Source organism: Pezoporus occidentalis, unplaced genomic scaffold (assembly GCF_034315485.1).
Source record: "Pezoporus occidentalis ecotype Australia unplaced genomic scaffold, CSIRO_AGI_Poc_V1 ctg83, whole genome shotgun sequence".
Taxonomy (NCBI): Eukaryota; Metazoa; Chordata; class Aves; order Psittaciformes; family Psittacidae; genus Pezoporus; species Pezoporus occidentalis.
In genome coordinates, this window is record NW_026916192.1 from 638889 (window position 1) to 662070 (window position 23182).

Here is a 23182-nt window from a genome sequence, read left to right on the forward strand (position 1 = left end):
CTTGGGCTGTCCTTCAGCTCCGTTAGCCAATAACCGGTGTACCATTAACCGCTCATTGGTGGAGAGTGTTTGTCAAGCAGCCAATGGGGAATGCGCCAAGCGTCCCGCCCACCCGTCCCGCTGAGGGAAGCGGCGCGGGCGGGTGCGGGCCATGGGGTTGTGTCCTTCCCGCGGCACGGGAGCGCGGCGGTGGCAGCTCCGCGGGGGCTCGCAGGCTCCGCGCCGAGAGCGGGATGGGTGCGGCAGCGGGGCTCGTCCCGCGCGTCCCCCCGGGGCGCTGCCTGCGGCCCCGCTCCGCCGCGGCACAGGTTAAACGCGAGAGTCCCGCCCGGCGTGGCCGCTGCCGCCGCGGTGCCGCCGCCTGAGCACCGGGGCCGCCCCACACACACCCGGCCCCTCCCGCCATTCCCGGTCCCCGTCACGGGCGGAGAGCGCCCCCTTGCGGCGGAGGCGCTCCCGGTGCCCGCTCCGTCTGGCGGGTCGCGGCCGCCGCGGCTCCAAGATGGCGCAGGCGATCTTCGAAGCGCTGGAAGGTAACGGGGCCGCCGGGCCCAGCCGGGCCGCTTCGGGCCGGCACCGGGGATGCGCCTCGCCTTTGCTCACCCCGCGGCCGCCCCGCGCCGCCGCCTCCCCGCGCTGCCTCCGCCGGGCGAGTGGCGGCGGCGGGGCCGCCCCTTGAGGCCTGGCGCGGCGCGGCTCGGGGGTGCTCCCGGCAGCGCGGGGCCGTGCCCCGCTCCCCGCCCGCCCCTCCCCAGCAGCGGCGGCGGCGCGCACCGGCGCGGCCCCGGGGCAGGCGGGCGGCGCGAGCGGCCCCGCGCGGTGGCGGCGGTGGCGGGGCGGGACCGGACCGCAGCGGGCGGCCCCCGCCGGCAGCGCGGGGCTCCCCGCCGGGACCCGCTCTGAGCCAGCCCGGCCTCGTGCCAGGGGCTCCCCATCGCCTCCCATCGCTCCGTGCCCGGCACTCCCTGTCTGTGCCCAGGGAACGGGAGCAGCCCGGGCACCCCCATCCCTCAGCCCCCCGTGCCCTGCATGCTGGGTCCCCCCGTCCTCCCCGCATCCCGGGGCTCCCCGGGTGGGTGCTGGCTCCTGCATGCGTGTGTTGCTGCGGGCAAAGGCGTTGCACTCGGGTTCACCTCAGTTTAGTGTCACGGGCAGGTGCCATCCGAAGGGATGCTAGTGTGTGGCACCCTGACACCGAGCTCAGCGTCAGCCTCTCTGGAGGAAAACTGCTTCACACGGGGTTTATTTCCTAAGCTGGATTACACGGGTATTCCACTTTCTGTGGGGCGACTGCTGACTGGAAGGCCCTGCACTGGGATGGTCACCCTGTGGTTTGCGAACAGCACCTGCCATCACAGCAGAAACAGGAGCAGAGAAGAAATACTTCTGTTTTGTCAGGTTACTCAGTGCATTTGACAGGTCTCTGTGTAGAATCAGGTTCCCTGTTTTCTTCTCAAAGGCATAGAATCCCAGCCTGGTTTGGCCTGGAAGGGACCTTAAAGCTCATCCAGTTCCAACCCCTGACATGGGCACGGACACCTTCCACTAGAGCAGCTTGCTCCAAGCCCCTGTGTCCAACCTGCCCTTGAACACTGCCAGGGATGGGGCAGCCACAGCTTCTCTGGGCACCCTGTGCCAACGCCTCAGCACCCTCACAGGGAAGAGCTTCTGCCTAAGAGCTCATCTCAGTCTCCCCTCTGGCAGGTTAAAGCCATTCCCCTTGGCCTGTCCCTACAGGCCCCCTCCAGGTTTCCTGCAGCCCCTTTAGGCACTGGAGCTGTTCTAAGGTCTCCCCTTCAGGAGCCTTCTCTTCTCCAGGCTGACCCAGCCCAGCTCTCTCAGCCTGGCTCCAGAGCAGAGCTGCATCCAGAGCCTTTGCAGCATCTCCATGGCCTCCTCTGGCCTTGCTCCAGCAGCTCCACGTCCCTCTTGTGCTGTTGCCCCAGAGCTGGATCAGGGCTGCAGGGGGGGTCTCCCCAGAGCAGAGCAGAGGGGCAGGATCCCCTCCCTGAGCTGCTGCTCACGCTCTGGGGGTGCAGCCCAACACACTTGCTCCTCATTGTGTGGGGTCCTTGCAGGATCCAGGAGAACAAAACATTGGAGCAGATGAAGAAAAAAAAGTGTATTTATTCCTTTTCAGCCCACAACTGGTAGCTTTTAGCAGCAGTTTGTGTGTGTTGATGTGACCACAGGTCAGTGGTAACTTGGCAGCTGTGTTCTCAGCAGGTGCTGGAGGCAGAGGTGCCTTTTGCCTGTTACTGAAGCACTCGGAGCTCTGTACATGACACTGCGAGTGTAAGAGGGAAGCAGTGCCTGGTGGAGCGGACACTCTTGTTTCATCTCTGAGAGAAATCTGAAAGGGGAAAACCACAAATCAGTGATCTTGTGCTTTTGTCTTGGCTTCCCAAATCACCCAGTTCTTGACAGGCTCTGGGGAAAGACTCTGCTGCTGCCAGGAGAGATGAGATGACTTTTGCTTTAGGTTTCATGACTGTGAAGAGCATCCTACAGGCTGGTGCTGGCTGCAGTCCATGCAGGATCGATCCAGAGCTTTCTCCTGGACCCCATTGATGGCTGTGAATGGCATCAGTGTATCTCTGCTTGTCTTCATGGGTTACTAAATCCTGGATGTGGTTTCCCTCTGTGTTGAGTGTGGATTGTGCATTTACCCCATGAAGCTGCAGGGACTCGGTGGGCATTGCATGGATTGCCACATGGATAAGGAGCAACAGATTTCTGTGGTCCTGGGCATCTTCTCCAGCAGAAGACTGAATGTAACACTGGCAGCACTGCTGCATTGCTCTTGCCTGTCTTTAGGGCTTGGCTTCTCCTCAAGCTTCTTCCTGCAATCATCTGACTTTAGCACTTGGAAGATGTGGCTGTGTGCCAGAAGGAAACCCAGTTGTCCAGTGCTGGGCACAACAAGAGTGGAATTCTTGATGCAAACTGTTCTTAATTGTTCCCATAATGTACTGAACCTGAACTTTGGACCCCCCCCTTGTCCTTTTGCATCCTGCTAGCTCACTCCTGCTGAGGAGGAGCTGCTCCATTTCACTCTGTGGTTGGGATGTGCCAACAGGAGCCTGCATTGCTGCCTGTGCAGTTGCCAGGAGGTGATCTGTACCAGATGAGGTGCATTTTAGAGCAGGCCTTTGGTTGGGGTGCGAGCAGATGCACTCAGGGGTGTTCCAGCAGCATTGTGCTGTCCTGCAGGGCTGGCTGCAGCTCTGCACCAGCCGAGGCTGCAGAACTGGACCTGCAGCTTTGCTGGGATTTGTGTCAAAGGCTTCTCATAGGCACAGAGGTGGTTTTATGGTGTGGTGTGGTCTGCAGCTGCCTGTGCCCTCTGCTCCCTGCACTGCAGAATGCGGCTCTCCCCTCTCCCAGGGCACGTGCTGTGTTTGCAGCCTGTCGTTAGTGATCAGAAAGGTGTTCCCAGTCTTGATGGTGCTTGCTTCACACTGGAGGTGCAGGAGAAATGACTATTTAGGTTACCTTTAAAATGCTCTGGATTATACAGATACTCCCTGTCAGGAAGGTAACACCCTGCTTGTCCAGGAGAAGTGTTCAGGTGACCAGAGGAACTGCAATGCTGGTTCCTTTATGCTGTGATCTGTTAGGGCACTTCACTGTCCTTCCTGGTGCTGGGTGAGTGACCTCTCATCAGGAATGGTGCTCGCCTCACTGGTTGGAAGTGTTCAGGCTGATTTTCTTTTTACTGTGGCCCATAATTGTGAGTTCAGAGCTTTGCACCTTTGGTTTGCCAAGATCTTGGAGAAATGAAAAGCAACCTAAGAACCCTGCACTTTTTGTCTCTTAATTTGCAAGGTATAACATGCAACCCTGATATGCTCCTTGTTTTATCCATGGGTTCCCTGTCATAAAGAAATGGTAGGGGGGAGTGATGCATAAAACCCACCCTTTTCACCCCATAATCAGGTTCTTCTACGTATCTACATCTGAGTTCTAAAGGAGTGTGCCAGGTTTGACCCATTGGCTCACATGCTGCTGGCAGGGTGATCTCCCTGCATGAGCCCTCCCATTGCCTGCATTTCTCTGCAATACTTTAGAACATTTTAGCTGCAGTGAAAAGCCTTTGTGCCAAAGCGAGTGAGCTGATTCTGCCACCAAATGTGGCTGGGGGAGTGTGTGCTCTGCTGGAGCCCAAGGGAAATGGGAATGAGAGAGAGCAACTGGCACCTCTGCTTGAGAGGAGCTCATGGAGAGCTCTGCTCTTCCGCATGTCCCAGGCTGGGCTGGCAGCCGGTGGCTGAGTGGTTCCCCCCCCACGATCTCTCCCAGGAACCCACACTTTAGTCCTTCCTAAAGCTGTATCTAAATCCTCCTGTATTTGTAGCCCTATGTCTGATCGGATCTGGGAACACTGGTCTAGAAAACTGGGGGACATTTCTAACACTGCTGCTGGGACAGAGTTGCTGCCACCAGAGGTTTTGTCTTCACTGAGCTCAGCTGTGTGTGAGGTGGCCCTGCCCATGGCAGGGGGGGATGGAACTAGATGATCTTAAGGTCCTTTCCAACCCTAACTATTCTGTGATTCTGTGATCACACTCTGTCCCCAGGCAGGTTCTCCCAGGCTGCCCATCTGGCCCATGCATTCCAAATAGCAATTCCTCAGCTCTTTTCATAGCCAGTGCGTGAAAGCATCCTTCCTCTCTGCAGCAGATGTCTGAAAACCGGCCCTCTTCTGGCTTTCCTTGCCCTTCTTCCCTTTTCTTATCGTATCAAAGGAGTGTATGGAGGCAGGTGGGAGTGTTGCTTTAGGATAACAGTGAATGCTGTGGTGTGGAGGGGGCAAGAAGGTGAGAGCGGCTCTGGGAGAAGACAGCAGCAGGCAGTGAGCAGCTTCCCTCCATGGCTTGTGAGTGCTCCATGTTCAGCCTGTGATTTACCATCCATGCTTGTGTCTCCTTGCAGGAATGGATAACCAGACAGTGCTGGCTGTGCAGTCCTTACTGGATGGTCAAGGAGGTGTGGCGGATCCGTCTGCTCAGAATGTCAACTCCTCTGCTGCCATCCAGTCCATGGGTGAGTCCTGGTAGCACTTGGAGAGAGAAGAGGGGCAGCAGGGCTGCAGTGTGCATTTCTGACTATTGGAACAGTCAACAGAAGAGCTGTGTGTGTAGGATGAAGCTATGAGTGTTCTGAGCCCTCAGCAGAACTGGGCAGAGCAGGAGCAAGGGGGCAAGTGCCCAAGTTAGCAGAGATGCTGTTGGGCATGGTCATGACAATAGACGACCATATGCTTCCAATAAAGGCATGAAGGGAGGGAGCAGCCACTCTCCTGCCACTAGTGCTTGTTACTGCTCACGTTTTTTGTTTAATGAGCCATTCCTTGTCCTCTGGGAGGTACAGCTGCACTGAGTAGCTCATCTGTGGGACTGCATATGGGAACTGGTCATTTATGTGCACATGAACACTGGTAGTGCTTGACCAGGACTCTCTGGGTGGTACCGACTTGCTCCCTGGAGCAGCTATTATCTGTGTCCCCAAAAATGTTCTGCTTTGGGCTGTGAATCAGATGGGAGGTACAGCCTTGTGGGTCTGACTGGATCCAGTGCCAATGGTGTGTGCCTGTGGGGTTTGGTAACCTGCAGGTATCATCTAGGACATGGTAACTGGGTTGTCTTCTTTCTGCTTCTAACATTAAGCAGAGGCACCAAAGATGAGCAGTCTTGGGGATGGGTGGCTTTTGGACACAAGGTGCCATCAACTCTGCCCTGATCCAAGTTACGTCTCTTCCTTTGAGCAACCTTGAGTAATCAAATCTGCCTCAGCCAACATAATGCAGGTGCTTTGGAAGAACCTGTTTTGCGTAAAAGCAGAGAGTGCTACAGGTTGTTCATGTCTTTGGGATGAGAAAGCCAACGGGATTCAGTTTGTCCCATGGAGATGGTGGGTCTCATGTGTGGGAACAGGGCTGGAATGGGCTCAATCACATCAGCTGGCTTTAGAAAGGGCTTGGGATCAGGAAGGAGGAACAGCGTGCCCCTTGCAGCTGATCTGTCCTGATGATGATGCCCGTGAGGTGCTAAGATCCAAAGTGTCTCTTTTCCTGTGGCTGTGGTTGGCATGTGTAGCACTGGGGGTTGCAGAAGGAAGCCCAGAGCAGTGACCTGGTCCTTTTGATTGCAGATGATGAAGACGTGTTCCTCTGTGGGAAGTGTAAGAAGCAGTTCAACTCGCTGCCTGCCTTTATGACCCACAAGAGGGAGCAGTGCCAGGGCAATGCCTCTTCCCTCTCCACCGTCTCGCTGGCCACCAACAGCGTGTACACCCCGTCCATCACGTCGGTGCAGCAGGCTCCGGGTGCCAGCCGGCAGGTACCATGCTGCAGGCATAGGTTCTGCTGCTGTTGCTGGGGTTTGGGAATGGGAGAGATCTCTGGATGATGTATTTAGATCCAGTGGTGCCTCAGTAACTGAAGGGGCCTACAGGGATGCTGGAGAGGGGCTCTTCATCAGGGACTGTAGTGATGGGACAAGGGGTGATGGGTTCAAACTGGAACAAGGGGGTATAAGATTAGATATACAGAAGAAGTTCTTTACTGTGAGGGTGGTGAGGCGCTGGAACAGGCTGTCCAGAGAAGTGGTGAATGCTCCATCCCTGGCAGTGTTCAAGGCCAGGATAGACAGAGCCTTGGGTGACATCGTCTAGTGCAAGGCATCCTTGCCCGTACAGGGGTTTGGAACTGGGTAATCTTAAGGTCCTTTCCAACCCAAACCAGCCTGTGATTCTATGATTCTATGACCTCTTTCCTAGAAGGCTCAGCTGTGGTCCTGTTGGCTTTTGACCTCATGATTAAAGCTGCCTGGTCCTCTGCAGTGAGGTGTCCTCCAGCACAAGTGTCTGATGGCCCCTCCTTCAGGACACGAGGGGTTTCACGTTGTGTTTGTGCTACAGCTGGACTTTTGCTATACTGCAGAGCCCCCGTGTCACAGCCTGGCAGCCCAGCCGTGTGCCTGGGTGCTTGCTGTGTAGTGCTTAGGGTGGAATGGCCCTTGCTGTCCTCTGGGCCATGGTCTGGCTTATGGGCAGAAGAAGGGGGCAATGTCTGGCGGCTTCATCCCTGCATCCCTTCTCTCAGTTTCCGGCAAGTAAGCCCACATAATGTGTTGTGACAAGTGTTTGGGGGAATATCCTCTCTGAAGCAACTCTTCTTCCCAACAGACTTCTCAGAAGTGAGTCCCTTGTGCATGACATGTACTGTGTGTGCAGGCGTGGTGGTTTCCAAAGTGCTTTCAAACCAACTGGTTTCTTCAAGTTCAGTGGCTGGTGCTGCCCAGGGCTGCAGGCACTGGTTGTGCCCATGCAGCAAACAGAATAGCCTTCCTCCCCTCCTCTAATCCAACTCCAGTCTGAAGAGGAGAGCCTGATGTTCACCATCTGCAACAAGAGCAGCCTCCCTCAGCTCTCCTTCTTCCCTGGCTGGGAGGAAGCACCCAGGAAAGGCCTGAGCTTGTCTGTGACCACCGTGTCCTGCACATCTTGTTTAATAACCCTGACCTGAACTGTAGCCCGTGACCACTGTGATATTTTACCTCCTTTTCTGAAGAGTATTTCTGGAGCTGCCTTATTGTTACTGCCTGAAATTACCATGGACTCAGCAGGGAGCTGTAGATGGTTACTGTGGCTCATGTGGTGACCAGAGGCTGTGAAAGCCGAGACTCAGGCCCAGGAAACAGCGCTGTCATGGGTTTTGGTTGACTGCTGCTCAACCACGTGTTCTTTTGTTCTTTCAGCAAATTTCTACATACATCACGGTTCCCCCATCACCTTTGATCCAGACGCTGGTGCAGGGGAACATCTTGGTCAGTGATGAGGTGCTCATGTCGGCCATGTCTGCGTTCACATCCTTGGACCAGCCCATGCCGGCGGTGCAGCCCCCGGCGCAGGTAAGGGGCAGGCAGGGGATTCCCTCTGCATGGGGCAGTGCTGGCACAGCCTCAGAGCCATGTTGTCAACCTGAACCCTGGGCACCTTCCAGTGTGACAGCCAGGCTCAGGGAGGGTAAATGAGAGGACAGCTTCAGGGCCTGTCCTCTCCTGGTGGTCTTGCTGCTGGATGCTCAGACCTTTGTAACGTGGTCTCTCCAGCTTTTTATTGAGCCCCCATACAGCGGTTGGATCTCTTTCTGCCCGAGATGGGTGGTTTGGGTTCTCCATATGGCTGGCCAGGCTGTATACACTCCCCATGCTCTCACAATGTTCTCTGGAACCAGAAGGATTAAAGCTTTAAAAACAAAGAAAAAAAACCCAGCAGTGGGGCTTGAGCACTTGGGTTGTGGAGGAGACAGTGTCTACTGGCAGGTCATGCCAGGCCTCTGCAAGCCAGCAGTCTGGTCCAACCTGTCAGTTGTGCCAGGACATCATCACTGCTCCTTCAGGAGCTGTTTTGAACTGGGACTGGGGATGTGTGTGACGGATCAGCCCTCCAACCTGTCGCTGCGGCATTTTCAGTGTCTTGTCTGTGTCTGTGTGTCCCTGTTGTGGTTTCAGAGCAGCCTGGGTATGCATGCTGGGGCTGGCTACCTGTCCCAGCCACCTCCTCCGCCACCACCGCCACCACCTCCACCTCCTCAGCCTCCACCTCCTCCTCCCCCGAGCCTGGGGCCTCCGGGGCCACCCGGCAGCGGTGTGGTGGAGGTGTACAGTGCACCAGCTCCTATGGCAGCAAACAGCACGGTGGAGATGCAGGGCCTGGGCATGCAGCCCTACCCACCCATGGAGGTAAGGCCAGGGGCTGGCTGTGCGCAGGGGCTGTGTCCTCCTGAGTCTCTTCTGACAAGCAAAGCTGTTTTGGAGTCACCTGGGCTAGAAATAATGGAATTAGTCTGGGAATATGTGTTGGGGTATTTGGCAATGATTGTTTCTGCAGGAGGAGATACTGAACAGAAGGATGTTGGCAAGATGATCATAGAACCACAGAATGGTTTGGGTTGGAAAGGACCTTAAGCTCACCCAGTTCCAACTCCCTGCCACAGGCAGGAACACCTTCCACTCGAGCAGCTTGCTCCAAGCCCCTGTGTCCAACCTGGCTTTGAACACCACCAGGGATGGGGCAGCCACAGCTTCTCTGAGCACCCTGTGCCAGCACCTCAGCATCCTCACAGTAAAGAACTTCCTTATATGTAACCTGAACTTCCCCTGTTTCAGTTTGAACCCATCACCCCTTGTCCTATCACTGCAGTCCCTGATGAAGAGTCCCTCTCCAGCATCCTCATAGGCCTCCTTCAGACACTGGAAGCTGCTCTGAGGATGCTATTATGGGGATTCTCAGAACAAGAGAGACAGTTAGGAGGGATAGGGGACTCAGCTGGCACAGGCTTAAGAGACCTGAATGTCTGCTGTGCTTGAGAGATACCTGCAGGTGTTGGGAGGGGCAGGGAGCTCACCTCCCAGAGAGGTGCAGAGCACCCGCTGTGCACTGAAGGCTGCAGTGGAGAGCAAAACTCAGTCTAAATAGCAATGAACTTGGCAAGGTGGCTTTTTCTAAGGAGAGGCATTGGCAAGGGGTGGGTTTACCTGTGGATCAGCTGCTCACAGCCTCCAGGTTAGCACTGCCATTCACAACAGGAGCCACTGGGTGTGACAGAGGTTTCTCACACTTAGCTTTGTAGCTGTTATCTGATGTGGAAGTACCAGTGGTCAGAAATGGATGGGGATGTTGGATACACAGTGGTCTGTGTAGTTTATCAGGGTGGCATCAGAAACACCCTTAAACCATTTCACCCCAGACTGATGCTTCTTTATGTGTCCTTTTCTAACATGGGTGCTGATGTAAAAGCTGGGCTTTGCCACATTAGATTTTCCTGTGCTTTCTTTCCCTTCTGCAGTCCTGCCAGGGCAGGCAGCAGGGCCTGAAGCTCCCTCCCTGCCTTCAGGGCTGTTGTGAATCCACTGGGTCAATGGGGATCATCCTGGTAACCTGCTCTGGAGGTATAAGAAACTCCTAGGCATAAGACCTAAATGAGGGACTAGATGGCTACTTCAGGGTGTTTCTTTGCTGTCCTGTAATACCTGCTGGATACTTTGTGATGTTCAGCAGGAGAGTTGCACACTGTGCAGGGTGTTAGTTTTAGTTAGAGGCACAGTGCTGGACTGGTGAGCCAGAAGATTAATCCAGTTTGCAGGAGGCAGAAGGCTCAGCCTGGTGTGGCAAGTGCTGCTGGAGATGGAGGTTAGGGCTCAGTGTAACTGCAGCAAACCTGGCTCCACTGATAAACTGCACTCTTGCAGGTACCCGGCCAATGCGTGGACAGTCCTGTGTACCCCTCTCCTCCTGTGTACAGCCCTGGGAAGCAAGGGTTCAAGCCCAAGAGCACTCCCACCCCTCTGGCCAGTGCAGGAGGAGGCAGCGTGGTTGGGTTTGATTCCACCTCTGCTGTCAAAAGTCGGCGCTGCAAGAGCGAGGCCGGGCTGCAGGAAGGTGAGTGCCCTCAGAGCACCTGCCCTGCACTAACCTGCTTATCACACAGGGCACCAGCATGATACGGGCTCTCCAGGGCCTGTGGGATGGCACTGGCTGGGTGTGCAGCTCTGGAGGAGGAATGTGATGCCTGAATGAAGCTATCGAGGGCAGGGCAGTGTGGATGTGCTTCTTGTGTGTCGCCTCTGAGTGAGCCCATGTGAAAGGAACTGTCCCTGGGCTGCTGCATGGGCAAGCTTGTGCTGAATCTCTGCAGCTGCAGAGATTGGGACATTCTGCAAAGTGAGGTGTTAGAGCTTGGGCCCTTTTAACTTGAGGAAGTGCTGGTGGACTGGATGTGGCCTGGCCCTGAAGGCTCTATTCCCAAAGCTCAACAGACCTGTCCCTGTTGGGTGTTTTGGTGCCTGTCTCCAGGTCAGGCAGGATGGGATATGCCTCATCACAGGCTGGAGGAGCGTCCGATCCTCTCTGGCCAAGCCTGACCACTGCTGACATGATGCGCACATTGCTGTAAGTGACAAAGTAGGTCCCAGGCATGAAGTGAAGGAAAACCAGTGGCTGGGCCTCTGGAGACACAACCATACGCATTCTGTGGTTTAACCTTATTTGCAGAGGTGGGAATGATCATGCAGGCTGCAGCTCTCAGTCCAAAAATTCGTAGAGCAGCCACTGGTTCTGCTGTTTGTCATTGGTTTATACTCCATCAGAGTAGACAGAAGATGTGACTGAGTGATCTTCTGCCTGTGCTCTGTCTGATGGTGAGTTCCTAGGAGAGAGAACTGGGGCCCTTCCTCTCACTAATCCCGTGTCTTTTCTCAATGTCCAACGTGCCCTTAAAGTAGGTGCTTTATAGCACAGCTGGAAGGGTACCTGGAGTGGTTAATGCCTGAAGGGGATGCCCTGCCCCCTGCACTACTATTTTCCTCTTTGCTAGCTCTTCTAGACTTAGCTCAGGCTATGTTCAGTGTGTGTTTGTGTCCATAACCTCTCCCCAGTCTGGCCAGGCAGATCTTACCCTTCCATAAACCCTTTATTCCTGGACCTGAGTGGACATGTCTTGGGGTGAAGGCGTTGTGATACAGGGGGACAGGGCTCTGCCACATGGTCTCATTCCTGTGTGTGTTCTTGCTCCTCTAGGCAAGCCCAAGTCCCCCAAGCTGAAATGCACTTACTGTGACAAGGCCTTTACCAAGAACTTCGACCTGCAGCAGCACATCAGGAGGTAACAGTGCCACTAACCTGGCCACAGCAGTATGGCTGGGGTGGGGGTGGGCACAGCTCCACTGAGGGAGCCTGTGCAGTCTTCATGTTTGTCATGTCCCAGCATCTGTGCTGTACTGAGGGTGCACACCTCCCCAGTGCCTGAGGTGAAGGCTGCATTGTGGATATTATCTTCTTGCTGGTTATGGGCTGGGACTGGAGACTTGTCTCTGATGAGACGTTGAAAGCCAAACGTGTTGTCAGTTGATCACTGGAGCAGCAGCATTGCCACTGTTTGCCTCTGCGCTTTCCTCTCCCTCCTTAGCAAGCTGCAGCCTTAGTGCTTGCTGGTGTTAGCAGGCCATAAGCCAAGCTAAGTGTCGGCAGAAGGAACCCTTATAAAGAGCTTTTCCCTGGCAGGAGACTGTTGAAATCTTCGAAGTTCTCCCCAGTAGAGTCTGCGGAACTCAGGACAGATGAGAAGGACCAAGTGGTGGTTTCCCTCCCCTTCCCAACCAGGACTCTTCACATACTCCATATGCTAGAGTCCTCCATCCTCCTGAAGCAGAAGAGCAGGGTGGAAAGACCTTTCTCTGTGGACAGGGGAGAGCAAATTCAGGGAGGTCTGGGGGCTGCACGATAGATGTGTGTAGGGAAGGGAGAGATGACAGGGAAAAAGAGGGTTAGAAAGTGATGGTGTCCCCAGGGTCCATGCGGAGACCTCAGCAGCACATGCCCTGACATTCCTGCACAGCTCTTTTCCTCTCCCACTTCTTTAATCCCTTGCCTTCCCTGGACTGCAGGAGCTGTGTCTGTGCACCAGGCTGGTTTCCCCAGGCCTCTCACATCCCACCTACTCCAGCTGATCAGGTCTCAAAGCCCTTGTCTGGCTGGTTGAGGTGCCTGGTGCAGTCCTGCAGCAGCCACCCTGCCACATTCTCTGGTCCCTCTCTCTGCTGATATGGTGCCTTCTGCCTTCAGCCACACAGGTGAGAAGCCTTTTCAATGCATCGTGTGTGGCCGAGCCTTTGCCCAGAAGTCCAATGTGAAGAAGCACATGCAAACCCACAAAGTGTGGCCTCCAGGCCTGGGCTGCACCATCTCCCGCAACTCCATCACGGTTCAGGTCATGGCCTTGAATCCCAACCAGCCTGAGGACGAGGAGAGCACAGGTTTGGTTCTGGGGATAGTGTGTGCTTGGGGCAGAGCAGTGATGGGAGGAACGTGCATGTCCTTGCACCTCCTCACAGGGAAGGAAGAGGTGACACAGGAGCTGTGTATGGTGGTTGCATCGCTCCTGTGGGGTTCACAACACACATAGAGAAGGGAGTCACATCTGCTTGACTGCAGCTGTCAGCTGCATCCTTTTGCACCCCCAGCCATGGGGTTCAGGTGGTGGTGGAAACAGTGGCTCCAGACTCTGTGTGCAGAAACGCGCACACAGACAGGGTGATGAGGCATCTTCCCCTTTTCACTGCTTGGCAGCTGCAGCCATACTCAACAGCAATGACCTAGTGGCCACACAGGCTGGTGGCTTAGCACAGCCCAGTGCTCTGGCTGTTTGTTCAGGTCAGACCTGGGCTGGGTCTGGCCTAGCAGCCATCTGAAAACACTTGAGGCAGAGAAGAGCTCCTTGCTGCAGATGGGGTCTGGATACCCTTTGTGTGGGTGGCCTTGGTCCTCATAGGAGGAACAAGGTCATGTCTAGGACAGGGCCCCACTGAAGCTGCTCTCTGCAGCCATCATGGGAGCTACTGGCTGGGTCTGACCTCCTGCCTGCTGCCAGAGGTGGGAGGAAGCCTGGCTCTGGTTCAGTGGTGGAGGACTGTTACGGTGACTGCTCCACAGGGCAAAAGAGAATGGGTTAAAGAAAGGAGGATGAAGTAGTCAGAGCCCTTCATAACCTGTAGACGTATTTAAACCCAGCCTGTTAGATTTGTCTGACGTAAAGCATCTGCCTTTGAAAGGAAGGAAGAAGCTGGAGCAGGGGCAAGCCTGGCATGTCTCAGCAGCATGGTGCTTGCAGAGCAGCTTGCAGCAGTGTTGTGACTGTCTCTGCCTTTCTCCAGGTCTGACTCAGTCCTCGAGGAACCCTCCACCACCACCCCAAGACATGAGCCCGCTGGATGAGAGTGAGGGAGGCAAACTGGAGACCAAGCAGGTTGTGTTGATTGACAGCTCTTACCAGTGCCAGTTCTGCCCCAGCAAATTCAACACCTATTTCCAGCTCAAATCACACATGACACAGCACAAGAATGAGCAGGTAGGGACAGAGGGGGGCCTGTGTTGGTGGCAAGATTGGGGTGGGCTTCATACAGTGCACCAGCTCGCAGGGTCTGTCCTCAGCCTCCTGCTCTGTAAAGCTGCCAGTGCTCTGAACCCACACAGTTCAGCTCTCTGCATGTCTGGGTTGCAGCTCTGTGGTCTGGGTGGCTTTGGAAAGCTCCACTGCCTCTACCCTGCTGAGTGAGAAGTCAGCCCAGCAGGTTTGAGTGCACAGAGAAGCATCAAAGAAGCAAAGATCAAAGCTTTCAGTGCAGGTGGCAGCTCTCAGGTTGTGGGACAGTCAGTGCTGGGTGTTGTGCTCTCACCTGCTCCAGTGGATACTGACACCCCTATCCCCACCTTTCTTAGGGCAGTGCCCTGAAATCTGTGTTTGCAGAACATCCAACTCCCAGCAGGTCCTGCTCTTGCTTCCCCTGGAGCTGCCCAGCCACATTTTGATGCTGAGGTGCTCTTTAGATACCCTTTCTCTGAGGAAGGCAGCAAAGGAAGGGGATGTTTTGCCACCACATTGTGTCCTGCTGGGTTGCAGGGCAGGATTTCTTTGCTGTACTTTGGGCACTAAGCTGGCTGTGGGCATGGTGGGATGCTCTGGGAGCCACAATGCTGCTTTGTTCTCCAGCACAGTGGGTTATGGGACAGTGGTCCCTGTCTGTAAATGACCCAGCAGCAGTGATTTCCACAAAGGAAGGCCACTGGCTGCTGGCAGAGGATCTTCCCTGTTGTTTCCATGCTGTGTCACTCCAGTTGCTCTCCCTTCTCCCAGGTGTACAAATGCGTGGTGAAGACCTGTGCTCAGACCTTCCAGAAGCTGGAGTCCTTCCTTGAGCACATCAAGAGCCACCAGGAGGAGCTGAGTTACCGCTGCCACCTCTGCAGCAAGAACTTCCCCTCCCTGTACGAGCTGGGTGTGCACCAGTACTCCCACAGCCTCCTGCCCCAGCACAGCCCCAAGAAGGACGTGGCCGTGTACAAGTACAGTAGCAATCGTGCTCACAAGGCTTGTAGGAGTGAGTGGTGCAGAGTGTGTTTGATGAGTGGTGGGGACAGGAGAGGGAAGATGGGGCCTCGTGATCAATGGTTCTTTCGGGCACCCAGGTGGCAAACCAGGCTGGAGCCAAGCACTTTGAATGCGAGGAATGTTTCAGGGAGACTGAAAGGCTGGGATCAGTTATGTGGGAAGATCCCATCACTGCAAGTGCTCTGATCACCAGTCAAGAGTGAGATGGGCACAGCTGGATCAGTGACCCAGGGAAGGTCCTGCCCAGCCTCTTCAACACTTCCAGCAATGGGAGTGCTGTAGGAGCTGTGCCCAGGGAAGATCTCCTGTCCCTTTGCTGTGAAAGGGTCTATTCTTTCTAGTAGTGTAGAGGGGAAGGGTGAGGAGTTGCATGAAGAGATCTCTGGAGCTTTTGAAACACCTGTAAGGACATACAGGAAGGATAGCAAGCCCAGAAGATTCTGAAGTGACTTTGGAGTGTCATGGGATAGCTGCTACTTGCATAGACCATGGTTTCTGGTTATCCTTGCACTGCAGAGCTTCATCCTGCAGTTTGCTGGTGGGGATCTCTGAGATCAGAGCCCTGCTTATGTTTGAGGAGGTTTTAGTCTGGTCTAGGGAAAAAGCAGTTTGCACAGATGTGATGTGTGAGTGCCTCTGCGTTTATGTTGATGGTGCACATCCCCATTGCCCATTATCACTCAGCTCTGGCAGAGGTCTCCAGCAGGAATACTGCCAGGTTAGGTGAGAACAGGGGTGAGGTGGAGAGGGCCCAGGTGGTTTTGGAGAGGTGGGGTGGGAGCTGAAGCTCTGTTAGATGCTGTAGGCCCCACATGGAAGTGTGTCACCTTGTGGCTGCCCCACGCATGGGTGACAATGCTTTTATGCTGTGAGCCCACTCAGCTCCTTCATTGGGAGCTGCTGTCTTTGTGCAATGAAGAAGGAAGGAGGTGTTTTAAGTAAGGTGAAGTCATTCCACAGGGCTTGTCTCCATGAGGAAGCAATATGGAATCTGTGCTCAGGTCTGGGTGCTCCACGTGGGAGAGCAGCAGCAGTTAAAAGGCTTCTCCACGCAGTTCTCCAGCATCTCCCCTAGTGAAGGATGCTGAGTGTGAGTGTGACCTGGCTTTGGGGGTTGCTGGTTCAGAGCACCTGGCTGGGGGTGTTGCTGTTTGTACCAAACCCACCCAGTCAAAATCAACCTGGAAGGTGCCTGGGCTGGGCTCTGCCTGCAGTGTGGGGCTTTGCAGCCATGGCTTTGCTCACAGGCTCCATCCTTTCTCTCCACATCCAGATGTGTCAAGTGTGTAAATAAGTACTCGACCCCGGAGGCGCTGGAGCACCATCTGCAGACAGCGACACACAACTTCCCCTGCCCTCACTGCCAGAAGGTGGGTGATGCTGCCTAGGCTGGCCCTGGACACATAGTGAGGGCTCTGAGGGCACCCTCAGCTCCCTTTCCTCTCCCTTCCTACCTCAGTACAGACTGGCAGGCTTGTGAGGGCCTTTTCAGAGAGGCAGAGGTGATGGCAGCCCTGACCTCTCGCACAGTATGCTCCTCCCCACAGTGCTGGCTTTTCTCCTGGTCCCATTTGCTGAACAAAATCTGCCAGGTTCCCCCTCATTCCTCTCTTCTGGATGTGTGTTCTGTGTCCTTGCCAAAGAGAAACATGTCCGAGTGATGTGACTGGGACCACAATGATGCCCGGGTAGGTTTGGGCTGAAATCCTCTCTTCAGCACAGTTTGAGGGGCAGAATTTTGTGGGGTTTAAATTCTAATAAATTATTTTTTGAAATCCAGTCTAGAACGTGGTCCCTTGCTCCTCTGTAGCAAAGGAACTGCAGATCCTGCAGGGGGGATGGGGACAGTGGTTTTCTCAGTGCATCCTTCCCAAGCAAGGAGTTACTGTGAGCTTCTTATGCTTTCTGTACAGACTACACCTTGTGCAGGAGCAGTGATGCCCCTTGTGTGCTGCTGGCTTTTAGCTATGGTTTGGGTGCTGTGGTGCCCCTGGTTTGGGTGCTGTGATGTCCATGATTTGGGTGCTGTGATGTCCCTGGATTGGGTGCTGTGATGCCCCTGGTTTGGATGCTGTGATGCTCCTGGTTTGGGTGTTGTGATGCCCTGGTTTTGGTGCTGTGATGCCCTGGTTTGGGTGCTGTGATGTCCATGGTTTGGGTGCTGTGATGCTCCTGGTTTGGGTGCTGTGATGCCCTGGTTTGGGTGTTGTGATGCCCTGGTTTGGGTGTTGTGATGCCCTGGTTTGGGTGCTGTGATGCCCCTGGCTTGGGTGCTGTGATGCCCCTGGCTTGGGTGCTGTGATGTCCCTGGTTTGGGTGCTGTGATGCCCCTGGTTTGGGTGCTGTGATGCCCCTGGTTTGGGTGCTGTGATGTCCATGGTTTGGGTGCTGTGATGTCCATGGTTTGGGTGCTGTGATGTCCATGGTTTGGGTGCTGTGATGCCCTTGTTTGGGTGCTGTGATGTCCATGGTTTGGGTGCTGTGATGCCCTTGTTTGGGTGCTGTGATGCCTTGGTTTGGGTGCTGTGATGCCCTGGTTTGGGTACTGTGATATCCATGGTTTGGGTGCTGTGATGCCCTTGTTTGGGTGCTGTGATGCCCCTGGTTTGGGTGCTGTGATGCCCCTGGTTTGGGTGCTGTGATGCCCTGGTTTTGGTGCTGTGATGCCCTGGTTTGGGTGCTGTGATGCCCCTGGTTTGGGTGCTGTGATGCCCTGGTTTGGGTGCTGTGATGTCCATGGTTTGGGTGCTGTGATGCCCTTGTTTGTCTGCTGTGATGCCCCTGGTTTTGGTGCTGTGATGCCCTGGTTTTGGTGCTGTGATGCCCTGGTTTGGGTGCTGTGATGTCCATGGTTTGGGTGCTGTGATGCTCCTGGTTTGGGTGCTGTGATGCCCTGGTTTGGGTGTTGTGATGCCCTGGTTTGGGTGTTGTGATGCCCTGGTTTGGGTGCTGTGATGCCCCTGGCTTGGGTGCTGTGATGTCCCTGGTTTGGGTGCTGTGATGCCCCTGGTTTGGGTGCTGTGATGCCCCTGGTTTGGGTGCTGTGATGTCCATGGTTTGGGTGCTGTGATGTCCATGGTTTGGGTGCTGTGATGCCCTTGTTTGGGTGCTGTGATGTCCATGGTTTGGGTGCTGTGATGCCCTTGTTTGGGTGCTGTGATGCCTTGGTTTGGGTGCTGTGATGCCCTGGTTTGGGTACTGTGATATCCATGGTTTGGGTGCTGTGATGCCCTTGTTTGGGTGCTGTGATGCCCCTGGTTTGGGTGCTGTGATGCCCTGGTTTTGGTGCTGTGATGCCCTGGTTTGGGTGCTGTGATGCCCCTGGTTTGGGTGCTGTGATGCCCTGGTTTGGGTGCTGTGATGTCCATGGTTTGGGTGCTGTGATGCCCTTGTTTGTCTGCTGTGATGCCCCTGGTTTTGGTGCTGTGATGCCCTGGTTTTGGTGCTGTGATGCCCTGGTTTGGGTGCTGTGATGCCCTTGTTTGGGTGCTGTGATGCCCTTGTTTGGGTGCTGTGATGTCCATGGTTTGGGTGCTGTGATGCCCTTGTTTGGGTGCTGTGATGCCCCTGGTTTGGGTGCTGTGATGCCCTTGTTTGGGTGCTGTGATGCCCTGGTTTGGGTGTTGTGATGCCCTTGTTTGGGTGCTGTGATGCCTTGGTTTGGGTGCTGTGATGCCCTTGTTTGGGTGCTGTGATGTCCATGGTTTGGGTGCTGTGATGCCCCTGGTTTGGGTGCTGTGATGCCCCCGGTGCACTGCTGGCTCTGAGCCTGGTCTCTGTGTCATAGGTGTTCCCCTGCGAGAGGTACCTGCGGCGCCACATCCCCACGCACGGCGGTGGCAGCAAGTTCAAGTGCCAGATCTGCAAGAAGTTCTTCCGCCGGGAGCACTACCTCAAGCTGCATGCCCACATCCACTCGGGTATGGGGACATGTGCCTGCCCCTGCAGGGGCCGAGCTGGATGAGCTTTAAGGGTCCCTTCCAACCCAAACAATTCTGTGGGGCCCCCTGGCACCGCAGTGCCTGTTGGCTCTGTGCCATCTTCCTGCCCTGGCTGTTTTCCTGACACCCAGGGTAACAGAGTTGACTGTACTGAGTCATTTGTAGTAATGGGCTCAGGAGATGTATAGGTTTGGTTTAGCCTTGTGCCCAGTGCTGCACCACTTAGAAGTGGGACACACAGGTTCTCTGTTGCCTGTGGTTGTGGAAGCACAGGAAGCTGGCTCTGGAGAGCAGGAGCAGTGTGGATTGTATCTATCCACTTACCCATCAGGTGGGATAGGGAAGTTTGGAGAAGTTTATGGAGAAGCAGAGTGCCCAAGTGAATGCTATGAGTGACCAGAGCAGCTCTGTGTGACCAGACTTTCCCTGACTCTTGCTCTGTTTTCCCCCAGGTGAAAAGCCCTTCAAGTGCTCAGTGTGTGATGCAGCTTTCAACCGGAAAGACAAACTCAAGCGACACATGCTGATCCATGAGCCCTTCAAGAAATACAAATGTCCCTTCTCGTATGTAGTGCATCTCCAGTCTGGTGGCATGTCTTAATGGGGTTGGGATAAGGTTTGATATGGAAGGAATGGTACATGTGTGCCATCTACTAATCCGCAGCTGCTTGGGGAGGTGGAAATGCTTTGTACTGTTAAACTAGGAACCCAGAAGTCCTGGTCTTTTGTCATTGACTTTCTGTGGGGCTACATCATTTCATCTCAGTTCATAAGCCCTGCAAAATAAAGCCTGCCTTCACTGGAGGGGTGTGTGTTACACCTGGGGGGCACGGGGGAAGAGGAGTATTTGTCCACAGAGCACAGGGGTTGCCTGGAGATGGGCTCTCCCCAAGTGCCATGTCTTGAAAAGCACTTGACAACATGGGAGCTAATGTTTGAGCCAGAGAAACCCAGGTTTAGGAGCTGATCCCCAAATCCATGGCACAGCCGTGGGCCTTCTGATATAGCCAGGACTGACTGACTGCCCCTTGCTCCAGCCACCTTGTGGCTCTTTCCAAAACACTGCAGCTGGGATCTTGAACTGGCTGCTTTTAGGTGCATTCATAGTGAGACACAGACCATGTGCAATACAGCAGAAGCCATGTGTCCCTGTACAGCCTGTTTGTTTCTTCCCCCTCTCCAGCAGCGCTGAAATAGTGGGGACTGCACCAAGGGACCCATCTGGGTGCTGCTAAGGAGAAGGGTTGTGGATCTCTTTATGGCCCACGATGTGTTTATACATTGATGTCAGTGGATTCATGCTGCTCACCAGCATTTCTTGTTACAGAAGCCACATGGGCTGCAATAAGGAGTTCAACAGGCCTGACAAGCTGAAGGCTCACATCCTGTCCCATTCGGGTAAGTGCAGCTCTGCCAGTGGAAGTGACTGGGATTCACTGGTGCTGCAGGAGTGTGTTACAGGAGTAAACCTGAGCAATAAGAGAGCAAACTGTGGTAGTGCCTCTGCTTTATAACCCCACAAGCACAGGATGTTCCTCAGAGGTGTCTTCCCTGCAGTGTCCCTCTACCACCACTCAGCCAACACAGCTATTGTGTATCTTCCTCTGGGAGAATTCCTACTGCCTGTGGTACAGTGTTCCCAGATGTAGGCCTGAATACTGAATAGAATTTACTAGCTTTAGGTTTTTGCTCTCTGTTGCTGCAGACCTGTTGAAGTGAGCTTGCATTTAGAGCTGAGTCTCAGCTTTGGGCTGTTTTCTAAGGCAGTATAAACCCATTGGCAGTGTCTGCTCTGCGGCTCAGGAGCAGAGCTGCATTACTTGGTGTGTTTGCTACCAAATGACTGTCCAGAGTGCTCTGTCCACTCTTCCCCCAAACCATCTCACATTCAAAAGGAGATCTCATGGGATTTGGTTCCCATCTCTCTGTGTCCCAGAGATGATGCTCCCACTCCTAATAAAGATGTGATTTATTCTCATACCCCAGGGAACCTTCAGACTTGTCTCTTGGGGTAAAACTAAGAGTCTTTTCTTATGCTTGTCATGTCCAAAGCCCTGCAGAGTGTGATTAGCTGGGACTGTGCTGACAATGCAGTGGATGGTTTGTTTTAGACTCTGCATTCCCCTACTTGGGAGGAAAAAGAAAGTGAAAATGTCTTTACTTGGCAAATACACTTGGACAAAATCACAGTTTAAGATTGTTTTGTGTTTTTGTCACAATTACCTGACTTTTTCTGGTGGTATTTTAATCCTCCCATTTGAGGCAAGACCTATGGTTTTAGCTTGTTGTAAACACACATCTAAGGTGTCCACTCATCCTTTTCTGACTGTAGATTTGCTTGGCGCAATGTCTCCTCCATTTTATCTGGGAGCATCTCCTTGGAAGAGGAGATGAAGCTGTCATAGACTCACGGAATCCCAGTGTGGTTTGTGTTATAAGGGACCTTAAAGCTCATCTAGTTCCAACCCCTGCCACAGGCAGGGACACCTCACACTAAACTATCTCACCCAAGGCTCTGTCCAACCTGGCCTTGAACACTGCCAGGGATGGGGCAGCCACAGCTTCTCTGGGCACCCTGTGCCAGCGCCTCACCACCCTCACAGGGAAGAACTTCTTCCTTAGATCTAACCTGAACTTCTCCTGTGTCAGTTTGAACCCATCATCCCTTGTCCTGTCACTACAGTCCCTGATGAAGAGTCCCTCTCCAGCATCCTTGTAGCCCCCTTCAGATACTGGAAGCTGCTCTGAGGTCTCCACGCACCTTCTCTTCTCCAGGCTGAACAGCCCCAATGTTCTCAGCCTGTCTTCATATGGGGAGGGGCAGGTTTTCCTGATGGATGCAGGTCTCTAACCAAGCTCTCTCTCCTCCCATGCTCTGTGCAGGAATGAAGATCCACAAGTGCCAGTACTGTAACAAGTCCTTCAGCCGCCGAGCCCACATGATGGAGCATCAGCGCTCTCACACCGGCAACTACAAGTACCGCTGCCCCACCTGCAGCAAGGGCTTCACGCGCCACAAGTACATGAAGGACCACAAGTGCCGCCTGGGCTCCCCCAAGGACAAGGACCTGCAGCTCAGGAAGCCCCAGAAGAAGCGGGTGGCCCGGGGGCGCAAGGCAGGCCTGTCCCTCCCCAGCCCACTGGGGCTGGCAGAGCTGAAGGATGGGGCTGTTGGGGAAAGCCTCCCTGAGGGTGGCCCCAACAAGGAGCCCTTCCAGGAGTCAGACGCTGTTCTGTCCATCGTGGTTGGGGGGTCAGGAGCTGCTGACTCAGACCTCGTTGTTCCTGGACAGCCCAACAGCATCACGTCCAATTTGGCCCTAGCAGAATTGCAGGGTGCTTCGGACAGCCCCTGCACCATGCTGGCTGTCCCCGTGTACATCCAGACAACAGAGTGACAGTGCACAGAGCCACTGTGTGGCTAAGGGCTGCTGCTGGGACTGTCACACTTGGTGCTGAAATTTATCCCAGTGGAAAAGACCAAAGCTCCTGTGGGGAGGTAGATGGATATGGGAGAGAACAGCTTTCCTCTCCACTTGTTCTTCCCATCCTTGGGTAGAGGGCTGCTTGGAAGCCACTGACGGCTACAAGGCACTGAAGAGAATGGCTCCATTATTTCTTGTCCATCTGTGTCAGCCTAGGGCAAGAAAGATCAAGATCCCTGAATCAGGGTAAGGAGGAGCATCCAAACATGCACCAAACAGAGCTGCTGAAATGGGGTGGCTTTGCAAATCACAGCCTGTCCCATCTGTGGTTTTTCTGGCCTAAAAGTTGTATTGCCCAGTATTTGGGTGGCCTTTCCGAGAGCAAACTATTGATCCTTCCTAGTGGAAGCAAGTTGATCTTGAGATCCTTTGGGAACACTGTTCAGAAATAGCCTGACAGACTTATCTTTGGTATCTTTCTCCTCTCTGTCTCCATCAGCAGAAAGATCACCTTGTCTGTACATGTGTTATAAACACCATGGACCTCATGTGCTGTGTGGAGGTGGTGGTGGGGGGAACGTGCTTCTTGTTGGCTCTTCTCTCTGGCTGGTAATGCTCTCCAGGGGGTGTTCTTTTCATTGTTCTTCTCCATATCCAAGCATCTCCAAGTGCCTGAGACATCCGTGAGTTAATCCTTGGGACAGTTAAAGGTGACACCTTCTGTGTGCAGGGAGGAGACTAAAGCCTGGGTGAAGTGACCTGTCCCGGTCACACATGAAACCTGTGGTGCACCGCGAGGAAGTTTTCTGTGATCAGCTCCTGTGTTGCAGGGTTCTTTTGCTTCCCAGCCTGTGTGTTCCCTTAAC

At 54.4% G+C, this 23182-nt stretch overlaps 1 protein-coding gene across 2 annotated transcripts; it reads left to right on the forward strand.

Annotated features, from left to right (window-relative positions):
* The first annotated feature begins 377 nt into the window (after window positions 1–377).
* On the forward strand, window positions 378–22864 carry ZNF341 (zinc finger protein 341). Of its 2 annotated transcripts, none has more exons than XM_062604109.1 (15): window positions 378–533; window positions 4936–5046; window positions 6154–6341; window positions 7761–7913; window positions 8517–8747; window positions 10257–10446; window positions 11584–11668; window positions 12628–12818; window positions 13716–13909; window positions 14696–14904; window positions 16224–16320; window positions 18738–18870; window positions 19344–19455; window positions 20219–20289; window positions 21775–22864. In XM_062604109.1, exons 1-15 carry the CDS (start codon window positions 503–505, stop codon window positions 22287–22289), a joined length of 2511 nt encoding a protein of 836 aa, XP_062460093.1. In that variant the 5' UTR covers window positions 378–502; the 3' UTR covers window positions 22290–22864. The 2 variants fall into 2 exon arrangements, with proteins under 2 accessions (XP_062460093.1, XP_062460095.1); XM_062604111.1 differs by lacking the exon at window positions 378–533 and adding an exon at window positions 2296–2576.
* The last annotated feature ends 318 nt before the right edge of the window (window positions 22865–23182 follow it).

Bases quoted from the DNA above. Each gene is read 5' to 3' on its own strand.
- ZNF341 (XM_062604109.1), top strand. From the start codon at position 503: ATGGCGCAGGCGATCTTCGAAGCGCTGGAAG. The intron at 10,447-11,583 runs GTGAGTGCCCTC...TTGCTCCTCTAG, and splicing joins CGAGGCCGGGCTGCAGGAAG to GCAAGCCCAAGTCCCCCAAG. The intron at 18,871-19,343 runs GTATGGGGACAT...GTTTTCCCCCAG, and splicing joins GCATGCCCACATCCACTCGG to GTGAAAAGCCCTTCAAGTGC.